This window comes from Ochotona princeps, chromosome 5 (assembly GCF_030435755.1).
Source record: "Ochotona princeps isolate mOchPri1 chromosome 5, mOchPri1.hap1, whole genome shotgun sequence".
NCBI classification, from domain to species: Eukaryota; Metazoa; Chordata; class Mammalia; order Lagomorpha; family Ochotonidae; genus Ochotona; species Ochotona princeps.
The window spans coordinates 20,046,849-20,060,427 of record NC_080836.1 but is presented as its reverse complement, the minus strand read 5'-3'; the positions used below and the strand labels follow the sequence as shown (position 1 = coordinate 20,060,427).

The window sequence follows — 13,579 nt, the reverse complement described above, 5'->3', positions numbered from 1 at the left end:
CATGCACCAGGATCCCATATGGGCTCCGGTTCTAATCCCGGCAGTCCCGCTTCCCATCCAGCTCCCTGCCTGTGGCCTGGGAAAGCAGTCGAGGACGGCCCAAGGCTTTGGGAGCCTGCACCCATGTGGGAGACCTGGAAGAGCTCCTGGCTCCTGGCTTCATATTGGCTCAGCTCCAGCCGTTGCGTTCACTTGGGGAGTGAACCATGGGATGGAAGATCTTCCTCTCTGTCTCACCTCCTCTCTGTATATCTGACTTTCCAATAAAAATAAAATAAACAAATAAACAAACAAATAAATAAATAAATAAATAAAGCTATGCTGGAACTCGGACTTAAGGACAAAGGGAGAACGGTTTACCTAACACATCCTCGATGCAAGATGCCTTTGAACTTCAGTCGGCGTCCCAGTGACAAGTGGAAGGTCAGTCTTAGAGCTTAAAGGAGAACATCAGGCCAAGTGGCACACTCTGGGTGATTTGCTTAGAGCACTGAGTTACAGTCACATGGTTTATATGTTGTGCTACAAAACTTAATTCTCCTGATTGGACAATATAAGCCTTAATTTTAAAAAAGATTAATTTTATTTATTTGAAAGGTAAAATCAAAGAGGAGGAAAGTGAGAAAGAGAGGAGGAGACACAGAGATCTTTCAACTGCTGGTTCATTTTCCACATAGCTGCAGTAGTCTGGGACTGGGCCAGGCCAAAGTAAGAAGCCTGGAACTCCTTTTTAGGGTTTCCCATGTGGGCCATCTTCTGATGCTTTTTCTGGATGTTAATAGGGAGCTGAGTCAGAAGTGGAACAGCCAGGACATGAACCTGTGCTCAAAGAATACCTTTGTTGCATACAGCAGCTTTACCCACTATATCGCAACACCATCCTGATCCTAAATAGCTTTAAGGACATCTTCAATCAAAGTAATGCAACTTAAAATAAATTTTCAGAGCTACATTTGACACATACTAAATACAACCAACAATGGAGACAAAAATAAAATACTCTTCACAATAATCCAGATAGGAATCAAGGGGAAAAAAAGCCATGTTTATTTTGTTGCCAGGTGGGTGATGAATACACGGATTTGGCTAAAGTGTTTTAAAATTAAGCTAAATATTTATTCTTCTAGGAAGGATAGTTCATTAAATGTTAGCATTAAGTTTCTTTATTGCAATACTTACAGCAGTGAACAACTTGAAATATCCTAAATGTGTAACAATATGGGATTAAATAGCTTATCAAATGCTACATAGCTGTCTGAAAGGATGTAAGTATCTAATCTCATGAACTGTTCATGATATGTAGTTAAATTTTGAATACCTAGTTTTAAAACAGTAATGCAAGCCACATAAAAAATTGTTACAACTGTGTAATCCCCCATATACATGTAGTGTACTTACATGGGTGAGCACAAATAATTTCCTTTTCCCAAAGACATTGCATGTACTTCTTTTGATATTATTATTGAAAACAAGTAATAATGGTTCTGGGTTTTTTTTTTTTTACCACTTAGGTTGTTTTACTGAGTGGTGTTGTTTGTTCCATTTTGTTTTTTCTATGCTTGCAGAGAAAAACTGGCTGTATCCAAGAATGACTCACTGTCAAAATGTAATGAAAATTTTGGCAAATCTGAACAGTTAGTCGTTTGTTTTTTTTACAATAATTTAAGTCCTTTCTTTTTTAAGTTAGCTGATTAAAATTCTACTTCTGTTTCTCTATATTCCTTTGAAGCCATATTGTTACTGGATTGTTTACAAATGTCAGTGAGGGCTGTTTAGTTCTAGTTCAAGAGACCAGCATGATATCCCAGTCATCCATTTGTTTAAAAAAAAAAAAAGGAAAAGAAAGAAAGAAAAGGGAAAGAAGGTGGTCCACTGATTCTGTTAGGAGAAGGTACTGCATAACATGATGCAGTAATGGCTCCCACCAGAGCTGCCCTTTGATCAAAGTCTATTAAACCTGGCATGGATGCTCTTGTTGGTGGCTTGTGCTTTGCTGGGCTAGCACCAGGCTTGGAAGTGGTTTTTTCTTCTTCTTCTTTTTCTTCTTATGAGTTTTACTAGATTTCCTTTTCCTCTCTGTCAGTTCTAATAACTGATTTTCTAATCCTATCCTTTGTCTCTAAAGGAGTTTGTGTCTAAAGACCACTGGATTACCCTAGCGCAAAAGAGCAAATAGATTAGGTCCCTGAACTTTTCAGATAAAAACACACAAGTTGCCATCATAAGCAGTTTGCAGTTTTTATTCCCAGCATTTCCTTTGGTTTTGCAAAGACAAAAGAAAGGAACACAGTAACTGGGTGTCAGTTTTATAATTCAAGAAAGGAATGTGTTCTGCCTTCCATGTGCCTGGGACATAGGCACATTGACTTGCAAGTCTTGTGGGAAATATTATTGCAGGCTTAAAGCTCTTGTCCTTGTTTAAAAATACTTAGACCGAAGTTCTTTATTTGCCCCGTGTTGAAAGGACCATTTAATGTGGTTACTTCTTTTTTTTTTTTTAAAGATTTATTCATTTTATTACAGCCAGATATACACAGAGGAGGAGAGACAGATCTTCCGTCCAATGATTCACTCCCCAAGTGAGCCGCAAGCAGGGAGCTGGATGGGAAGTGGAGCTGCCGGGATTAGAACCGGCAGCCCATATGGGATCCCGGGGCTTTCAAGGCGAGGACTTTAGCCGCTAGGCCATGCCGCCGGGCCCAATGTGGTTACTTCTTTACACACATAGTCAAGGTGAGTTAGAATGGATGTCAGTGGTTTGTTACTGTAATGTCTTCTGTAAATGCAAGATTGCTGTTATGTAAGACAAAAAACTTTCAAAGCTAATGCTGTTAAGTGACAAAATTTTATCATACCCTGAAAGCATTTTTAACTGTGTTCTTGCCCCTTTTTACCACTAATGTTGACAAAAAATTATTGTCATTAATTTTTGTAAGGTCATTAATTTTTTTTAAGATTTTTTTTTTAATTTTTATTACAAAGTCAGATATACTGAGAGAAGGAGAGATAGATAGGAAGTGGAGCTGCCGGGATTAGAACCAGCGGTCATATGTGATCAAGGCGAGGACCTTAGCCACCAGGCCACGCTGCCGAGCCCAAGGTCATTAATTTTTAAACTAACAACCTGTCAGAATGGCCTGAGTGTTGAGTAATTAGCTGATGGCTCAAGTCCTTGGACCCCTGTACCCTCATGGGAGACCCAGAAGAAACTCCTGGCTCCTGGCTTTGACCTGGCCCAACCCCAGCCACTGCAGCCACCTATGGAGTAAACTGATGGATGGAGGATCTTTCTGTCTCTCCCCTTATGTATGTAACTCTGACTTTCAAAAAAACAAATCTTTTTAAAATTATGTTAATTTAGGGAGTGCCTTTTTCTGAGATGCTTTAATCAATGAATCCACTGACAGCTATAGGAATCACACCAACTCTGCAAAAAGCTAACACTTAGGGGTAGACATTGGGCCTAGCAGGCAAGACACCAAGTTAAAATGCCTATGTCTCATATCAGAGGACTAGGACTCCACTTGGCTCCCGCTCCCGATTCCCTCGTCCTGCTAAGGCAGACCCTGGGAAGCAGCAGTGATGACTGATTGAGTTTGCAGCTTCCAACCATTTGGGGTACAAACCAGCAGATATAAGCTCTCTGTCTCTCTTCCTGTCAAGCTAGAAAATGAAAAGTGCACATTCAGTGACAATTTAACTTAATAAAGGACAGCAGAGGAGTCATTAGAAGCATCTTATTAATATAGGAATTTTGCATTCATGCTTAACATCTGTGTCTACATCTCAGTAACTTCTTAAAATTCACTTTCTTTTATTAACCAACCAAACACCTGCTGGAATCTCCACAATGAGTTAATGTCAGTACATCTGTGTCTCAAAACATCAAGACTGGTCTCTTCTTATTTTTTTTTTTAAGTTGCCCTATGTGCTGTTTGAGTCCTGTCAGTACAGTCATTTCCTACCCATTAGAATACATGCACTTCATTATGCTAAGCCGAGTTACAATTTCCCTCTTTCTGATGATAGAAATGCTCCCTATGTCCAGAATCCAGCTACTGTAACAGAAGGGATGAACTCAATTATCACATTCCATGACTGCACGGGAATCACTCAACTCAGTGATGATACTCTTCAGTTTTTAAGAATTCCAAAGCAACTGCCTTCCCCCTACCACTACCAGATAGAAAACAAGCTCGTTCTTCGTTGTCTTCCTTTAACCTCATTTGTTGCTCTTGATCTAATTTTCCTCTGGGGAGGAGAAATTATAAAAGGACTAATTATGTCCTCTTGATGTGTTAGGAATTTCCTAGCATAATATCATCTCAGTTTTCTCATTTGCAGGCTGAATAAGTGAGAGTTCCCCTGCTGGGACAGAGAATTGGGATCTGGGAGGCTCTGTGCCACATTTAACAGACCTGCTGGACAAACTACCCGTTATTTTGTGATTTATTTGATTATGCAATGCTTTGTTCCTAAATGAATTTGAGGCAAATGACTATAGATTTTTGAAACCAACTATATGTCAGAAGCAATATGTGGTCTTATAATAAATGTGTTCTGTCCCTCCCCCATCCACCTAGGGGAAATAATAGGAAAATGGTAAGTTCCTTAGGATAAAATGGTAAGTTTCTCTTCATGCTTGGGATATGGTTCTGTGCATAGTAGGTACTCAGCAAATGTTCCTAAAGCATTGGTTCCTCAACAGTTAAATTACTGAGTACCTGCTCCAAGATAAACACTCCATCAGATCCTTTGGATGGAAAGGTAACTCAAAACATGTAAATGAATTACTGCAGTACTGTGAGATAAGTACAATTAAGAAGCTAGCTATAAAGTATAGGGGTAAATAGAGAAGTGATTATGTCTTGAAAAAAGTTGGGAAGTCTTGTCTTCTAGAGATCATTATTAAGCTGATTGTTGGAAGAATTAGGGACTTGCCAGATGGAAAAGTCCAGGCAGAATGTATCACAAAGTGAAAAGGCCAAAATCTAGGAATGACAGAGTGTGTTCCTAGTTTGTTTGTTTGTTTGATTGTACTGCCTTTGTTTCAGGAAGAATTTAAGGTAATTTGTGTTCCAGTCTTTTCATACTGGAGTGGTTAGAGATGAGACTCAAAGATGGCAGGAAGTATATTATCAAGAGTTTTGTAATTGATGCTTGAATATAATTTTATATAATGGAAAACGAACCCAAGAGGACTGATAATCAGATTTGTTGTGAATTTTCTGTATATTGAATGAATGAAGATAGAAATTGAAGATTAATATGTACATTTACATGATTTCATTTTTGTAAAAGGCAGAAGTGCGTTTATGTGTGTTTATATATACTTGTATATACAAAGGAAAATGTTTCAAAGGATATACTTTAACTTGTTCACAGTGATAACCTCTGGGGAATGAGATTAGAGGGAAGGGGATTTATGTGGATGTCTGTATACTGGGTGGGATATTGTGTTTTTATTTCTGTATTTGAATTTTTAAGAAATATGTATTATTTAAAAAAAAAGAATTCCTACTTCAGAGAAGGCAGAGGGATTTTTATGAAGCCTTCAAGAGGATTTATATATTTTACTCTTTAATGAGATAGACATTTGACACAGCAATTAAGCCTCCCCCTGAGATAGCCACATCCCATATCCAAGTGCCTAGATTTGCATTCAATTCCAGCTTCCTGCTATTGTATAACCTTGAAGGTAGCAGGCGATGGCTGCGTAGATTGGGTCCCTGCCACACATGTAGGAAACTTGGGTTGAGCTCCAGGCTCTTGGTTTCAGCCAGTCCAGCCCTCACTGTTTCAGGCATTTGGGGAGTAAATCAGCAGAAGGGATCTGCTTTTTCTCTCTCGTTCTCTCTCTGTCTCTTTCTCACTGTCTTGCTCTGTATCCTTCCAGGCTTTTCAAATAACAAATGAAAAATTTTAAAATTTGAGCCAGGAGATTCATTACTCACTCGTGTGTTCACATGTGAACTCTAAATTACATGCAGGAAAGTAATGAAAAAAAAATAGAACTGCTAAAGGTCATCAGCAGATATCTTATCCCAGTCTGTTAACCTTGGCTGGATCCTGAATCGAGATTACAGAGAGAGCAAAGAACTGCAGCCTCAAAGATGCATATGCAACAAACACAGGAGTTTTGAGGCAATGTCAGGGGCTTCCCAGGCAAACAGGAGCCTCATGAGGGCTTGTGAAAAAAGCCAGAGGCACCCTAAACAGAGAACTCCTCTCAGGAAGGCAGTGATCTTTGTTCCCAGCCAGCATCTTTGGGAGCTATCAGAGACTTTGTTACTTGTTTTTCAATCATAGACCTGCAAAACCAACTCCTGTCCAAGTGCACAGAAAACCTAACTGATGATGTGAACCAAGTTTCTAACCTGTTACCTCAAAGAAAACCTTCATTGCTGTGAAGTCCCATAGCGTCTGGTGGCTCTGTGTTCAGGACACTAGCTGGTAGCTTCACTTCCTGTGGCAACATTCATCACATCATTTATAGCCACTGCTAACCTTGCCCTCACCTTGTACCCAAATTCTATTCTTAGTGCATCCTGAACTACTAAAATTACTAAAATGATTTCCTATCCACCCACTTCCTTGTTATCTGGATTTTACATGCCAAAGTCTCAAGTTTTTATTGCCTAACTGGCACATGGTTTCAAGAGAGCACCTGTACCAATTCCTCCCACACACTGTGAATGAACTCCCGTGGTAGCGAGGGTATGCATCAGTTTGTGATCACTGTCTATCACTGCTAACCTTTCCGCTCAACCTGCCCCTAGCTCGTAATGAGAATTTCTCAGATGTTGTTTTCCAAGATTAGTCATTGCTTAAATATTAGAAAGAAGTTCCTCTAGAAATAACTTAATTAATTAGGGGATCAACTGTGAAGGTTGATATATCCCTGAGAATTCTTTTAGAAAGTTTGTTCTGTTGAGAGTGTTGATTTGTTTTTAGCAAATCTTAAACATTTTTATTTCTTTAGTGGAGAGGTAAGTTTCAAAATTAAATTTTTTTAAGATTTTTATTTTTTTTTTTAATTGGAAAATCAGATATACAGAGAGAAGGAGAGACAGAGAAGAAGATCTTCCATCCACTAATTCACTCCTCAAGTGGCCGTAACTGCAGGAGCTGAGCCGATGCAAAGCCAGGAGCCAGGAGCTCTTCCAGGTCTCCTACACAAGTGCAAGGTCCCAAGGTTTTGGGCTATCTTTGATTGTCTTCCTAGGCCACAAGCAGAGAGCTGAATGGGAAGTGGGGCAGCTGGGATTAGAACCAGTATGTAAATGGGATCCTGACGCATGCAAAGTGAGGACTTTAGCCACTAGGCTACCACATTAGACCCAAGAATTAAAATTTTTGGAAGATTTGTTTATTTACATGAAAAAGCCACAGAGAAGAGAGACAAGGGGAGACAGATATCTTCTGTATCCTTGTTCATTTCTCAGTAGGCTAGTGGGGCTGGGCCAAACCAAAGCTGGGAGCCAGGAGCCTACTCCTGGTCTTCCATGTCAGTGGTAGGGGCCTGAGCACATGGACCACCTTCCACTGCTTTTCTTAGGCCATCAGCAAGGAACTGGATTGGAAGTAGAACAGCTGTCTATTTTACAGCTATACTTTGCCTTATAATGAACCTAGTTTTTCTTCCCGTATTCCCTATTGCAGTAACTGAAAATAGCATTCCTACTGCACTTGTAGTTAGACATCTAGGTTCACTGTGGACCCCAATGTGGTCCTCACCCCTGCCATTGAATCAGTGGGTCCTGTCAAGTCTTTTCTGGGTAGTGAACACCGTATAGCCTAAGCTCCCAGGCAGTTCTTCCGTTCTTCTAACAACAAAGCAGCAACCAAGGGTCATTGGACATTTGGGGAGAGTCTGTAGCATAAAAAGAGTGAATAAAAATCAATTAATAATATAAACATTGATATGGAAAGTGTGTGTGTATAAAACAGAGAGCTTCCTTCATTCATTTGCTCCCCCAAATATCCCCCTCGGTCAGGGGACCAAAGTCCTGAGTTAGAAACCCAGTTTAGGTCTCCCATGTGGGTTGCAGGAACCCAGGTACTGATTCCCGCTGCTTCCCCCTGCATGTGCATTAGTGAGAAGCAGGAATCAGGAGCTAAAGCTGGGAATTAAACACAAGCACTTCCAGGTGAAATCCAGACATCCCAGCTGATGCCTTAACTACTAGGCCAAATGCCTGCCCCCCTGAAGATTGCTTTTTTAAAAACTCAGATGAGTGGCTTCAGATTTGAGATGATACTGTGAATATAAATGTAAAATTAGAATACTATGTGAAAGGAACAGGGTACAAGAAGGAACTTTGAGATGTTAAAAATAAGGCTGCCAAACTAAAATAATCCTATAGAGAGACTGAAAGATAGAGGAAAATTCCAGGAGCGTGAAGGGTAAAATGACAGAGGCAAAATATGAGAATGGAAGATAAGACATAAATATCTAGGTCCAACATCCTGCTAACAGGAATTTCAGAAAAAGAAGATAAAATGAGGAGGAAGAAGCTATCAAAGAATAATAAATCCCCAAGAGCTAAACATAATTAGGATTATTCAAAATTAATAAGATATTCTGCATGCTGAGCAGAATTTTTTAAGGCATATAAATGTAGATTTGTGCATATAGGTCATTATAAAATTTTTCAGCACCAGAGAGAAAAGTTCCCAGAGGCTGATGTGAGAAAGAAGTAGAGCAATGTTGTTTAAGATCTCAGGAGAAGCCAACATTGTGACACAGCAAGTTAAGCCACTTGCAACTTTGACATCTCTTTGGGAGTGCTGGTTCAAGTCCTTGCTGCCCCACTTCCACTCTGGCTTCTAGCTAATGTGCCTGTGGAAGATGGGCCAAAGTAAAAACTAACAGATGGAAGCTCTCATTTTTTTTCTTTCTCTCTCTGAAATAAATTAATCATTTTTTAATGTATTTATTTGAAGTACAGAAGGATGGAAAACGAGAGAGAGAGGGAAAGATAAATCTTGCATCCACTGTTTCATACCCCAAGTGGCCACAACAGCCAGGGCTGAGCCAGGCTGAAGCCAGGAGACCTGAGCTTCTTCCAGGTTTCTGCACAAGTGGCAGAGGCACAAGCACATAGGCTGTCTTTGTGCTGCCTTCCCAAGCAGGTCAACAAGCAGCTGGTTGGGAAGCAGAGCATCCAAGGTACGAACCAACGTTCAGATATGGGTTGTCAACATTGCACCCAATAACCCAAATCCCTGGGCCATTCCACTGGCCCCAGTATTTGTCAAAAGATAAAGATTTGATGAGAACTGTATGCCCCACAAAACTACTGACAAGGGATCAAGGCAAAATTAATTCATTTCCAGATAGATGTGGCTTCAGGAATTTTATCTCCTTTGTAAAATCAGTAGGTTAACTAGAAATAGCAGATGCTAGCTATGTTGCTCACGTTTTTAAAGCCCTTGGAGCTCCCTTTTTCACTTTTATGGTATGAAATAGAGCATTTTCTTAAGCATTTTGCTGTCTTTGTTACCTAAAAAAAAGGGTTTGGGGAGGGGAATACAAGTTCCAAAAGCCTGCTAATCTGTGCTTTCCCTATGCTTTCTTCCACCCATTTAGACTTTTCCCTTATGTACGGCTTAAATCTGTCTTGTGGATAGTGGTTTCATTCTTTGCATTTTTATCTATATTATGTAGCTTCCACAACTAATTAGATAACTTTTTGGTGTCTATGAGAGTGTATAAATAACAATCATTCAAAATACAAGTTCTAGGGCTGTGTTGTTGCCGGCCTCTGCTTGTGATACCAGCATCCCATAAGAGTGCTGGTTCGAGTCCCAGCTGCTCTGCTTCTGACTCAACTCCCTGCTAATGGCCTGGGAAAGCAACAGAAGAGGGCCCAAGTGCTTAGGCTCTGCTCTCATATGGGAGACCCAGATGAAGCTCTGGGCTCCTGGATTTAGCCTAGTCCAAACCTAGCTGTTGCAGCCGTTTGGGTGTGAACACCCAAATGAGTCTCTGCATCTACTCCTCTCTCTGCATCTTGGCCTTTGAAATAAATAAAATATAAATTCAAAAAAATAGAGGAGTTCTACAATAGTGGGATGGAGGAATTGGAGAGAGAGCTTTTCCCTATAATTATGTAACTACATAGTTATATATAATATTTATATATATATGTATTTGTAATCATAGAAAACAAGCTCTCCCCCATATCTATCCCTCTCCCTCTGCCTTTTAAATAATAAATCTTTTAAATTTTATTTTTTATTTCCATTTTAAGATGTGTTTTTGTGAAAGGCAAAGAAACAAAAAAAGAGAGAGCTCTTCCATCTATTGGTTCACTCCTCAAACGGCCACAAAAGCCAGGGCTGAGCCAAGCTGAAGCCAGAGACAGGAACTCGATCTGTGTCTGCCACGCACGTGGCAGGGGCCCAAGCAGCTGAAGGCTTTTTCATTCTCGTAGTGCTGGGCATCATCTAGGTCTTACTGTGATTGTCACTTGGAATACCCATGGGACATGGCCTCTTCTATAGTGACTAGGTTCCAAAGGCAAACATTCCAAGAGAGAGAAATGGCAGAAACAGAGTTTTGACTGAGTAGAGGCTTGATTTACTACCTTCAATGTCCTGATCTGAAAAATCAGTCTCACCTTTTTTTTTCAGTAATTAAATTTTTTTTATTTTAATATTTGTTACAAAGATAAGGGGTTACAGATGCATATGAGCCTGATTAGGTTGGATAGTGTCAGGGTCGAGGGGGAGGTGGAGGAAGTAAATGTTTTAGTTTTCCCTCCTGTATCTATGAAAGTGGCAGGGGTGCCAGAAAGAGGTAGAAAATGTATCACTCCTTGCTATCACACTACATCTACACCTAGGGACAGAGACGTCATCTGAATGTTGACTTTGAGGCCTGGATCTGGGGAAGAATGTTCAGAAGATGTTATTATGTGGTCCTGATTATTTGAGAATTTGTCAGCTTTGTTACTGCAGAAGTGAGAAATACTTTCTAAGCCCTGTTGGCTGTCCAGTCTATCTTAGTGTCCTTAGGGACTTGTCGTAGAGCCTGCCCTGGAATGTTGTTCAACCTGTCCTTTCCATCTTTTGATGAGGAATTGGAAATCTTCAGTTGGCTTAGAGGAACCTGTTGTGTTGTCTGGATATGTTCTCCATTTTTGCACAAGGATCAGCAACCGAAGTGGCCCGGTGTCAGCTTGGCCCTGTAGTGTATGTCAGTCCCAATTTAACTAGAAATCTGTTGGGTAGACAATCACAAAGACCCACACAGAACCAGTGGAAAAGAACAAGGATCCCTGCCTTCCTCAGAGGAGGTGTATCCGGGTCATATTAGGAGAAGAGCATGTGAGATGGGGTAAGCATTGATGTGGTCTTCTTTGAAATCCCACTGTATGTGTCCACTCTATATTCCAACTCAGCTCCTAGGAGAGTGCTCTAACATTAACTTTTAATTTGCCTTAACTGGTAGCTAAGATAGGTGTTGTATTTTTGCTAATTAGGGAATTGAAATTTACACATTGGAAAAAAATAGATGAAAAACATGAAATACGATGTAGCTGTTCTAAGGTGACTGTTCGAAATGTGTCAATTAAAGAAACTGCCCTAATTAATATCTGTAATTACCATCTGTGCTGGTAACTTGAAAAATGATTTTTGGTCAAGAAAACATTTTAATATGAGTAACAGTGTTTATAAACACTGTGTTTACAGTTCAAATGTGAAATTTTTAAAGTGATTAATTTTCCAAAAAAAGATTTTATTTTTATTTATTTGAAAGGTATGAAAAAGAGAGATCTTTCATCCACTAGTTAACTCCCCAAACTGGTCCAGTGAGCAGAGCTGGGACATTTAGAAGTCATTAACTTATTCCAGTTTCATTGGCCCATCCTCCACTGCTTTCCCAGGAACATTGCAAGGAGATGGTTTGGAAATGGAGTAGTCAGGACTCAAACCAGCACCCATATGGGATGTTGGCACAGCGGACAGTAGCTTAACTGGCCACATTATAACACATACAGCCTTAAAAAAAAAAAAAACCAGCAAAAATTAATGTATTTATTTGAGAGACAGATGTAAAGAGACTAAGACATAGCTGTCATCTGCTGGCCCTAAATAACTGTGCAGCCAGGACTGGCCTACCCTTGAAGCTTGGAGCCAGGAACCACATTCGGGTTTCCCCTGATAGGTAGCAGGACCCCAGGTATTTGATTCATTACCCTTTCTCTCGGGATCTTTATTAGCAGGAAGGTAAAGTCAGGAGCCAGAGCTGGAATCCAGCCCATGGCACTCCAAGGTGTGTGACAAGTGAAGTAACTGCGAGGTCAAAGGCCTGCTCCCTAAGTTCTTCTCTGACTTGACATATTTTTTTTAAAGATTTATTCATTTTATTACAGCCAGATATACAGAGAGGAGGAGAGACAGAGAGGAAGATTTTCCGTATCATGATTCACTCCCCAAGTGAGCCGCAACGGCCAGTGCTGCGCCGATCCAAAGCCGGGAACCAGGAACCTCTTCCGGGTCTCCCACACGGGTGCAGGGTCCCAAAGCTTTGGGCCGTCCTCGACTGCTTTCCCAGGCCACAAGCAGGGAGCTGGATGGGAAGTGGAGCTGCCGGGATTAGAACCGGCGCCCATATGGGATCCCGGAGCTTTCAAGGCAAGGACTTTAGCCGCTAGGCCATGCCGCCGGGCCCTGACTTGACATGTTTAAATACACAGTGTCCACCTTTCTTTAAGCTACATCTAGGACAGATAATTTACAAAGTATATTTTTATGGCTTAACTTCTCTAGTGGAAGGTACCTAACCTCTGCAAAGGTTTCAGTTTCTCATCTGAAACATGGGGAGAATCATAGTACCTACTTTACACAGTTGACATGAAAATTCAGTGAATTAATGTAAGTGGTTGGTTGGCATGTGGTGCTCTAAGGAAAAAAAAGTACATGATTGTTACAAAGTAGATGAATGTGTTAATGCTATTCATTATCTGTGTGTCAATGGAGTCATAATATATAATTGAATTCTTTTCAAAAAAGATATTCAAAGAATAAGGCAACATAGTGAAAATATTTGTTAAGCGCTTTTATCTGGGAAGAACATATTAGATTGCTTCTTAATTGGATAACTCTGTTTTCTCTAGTTTGAAAAGGAAAAGCAGCATGATATTCGATCGTTCTTTTTACCAAAACCTAAAGAAAGACAACTGGTGTCCTCCAGTGATGAAGCAAAGATACTTCTGGAGAGAAATACTGTGGCGGCATCAGACCCCAGAAAAAGAACTGCAGGAGATATCACCGGCTGTGAAAGTGGTTTTGAACCTGAAGCTAAAAAATTGAAACCAGTCACCACCAATGACTGTGGCAGACCCCTGGCAGAGAAACCATCAGGGTCCAATGAAAGCAGAGCTCCCATGGTGGACAGTGTCCACAAGGCCACATCCCAGTCAGCCATTCCATCCCTTCCTAAACAAGACTGGCAGTGCAGTTTCTGCACCTATATCAATAATTCAATGTTACCTTATTGTGAAATGTGTGAGAACCCCCAGGGTGGAGCCGGTGAGTACAGGGGAGGTGACCAGGAATGTCCTCAGAG

The 13,579-nt window shown here is 40.5% G+C and overlaps 1 protein-coding gene across 3 annotated transcripts in view; it reads left to right on the top strand.

The window, feature by feature from the left end:
- The window catches only part of ZRANB3 (zinc finger RANBP2-type containing 3), a 207,633-nt gene that overhangs the window by 162,065 nt on the left and 31,989 nt on the right, over positions 1–13,579 (top strand). For all 3 annotated transcript variants that reach the window (XM_012928208.2, XM_058664438.1, XM_058664439.1), the window contains one exon: positions 13,128–13,542. In XM_012928208.2, the coding sequence (XP_012783662.2) occupies positions 13,128–13,542 (415 nt within the window). The remainder of the gene's footprint in view (positions 1–13,127; positions 13,543–13,579) is intronic.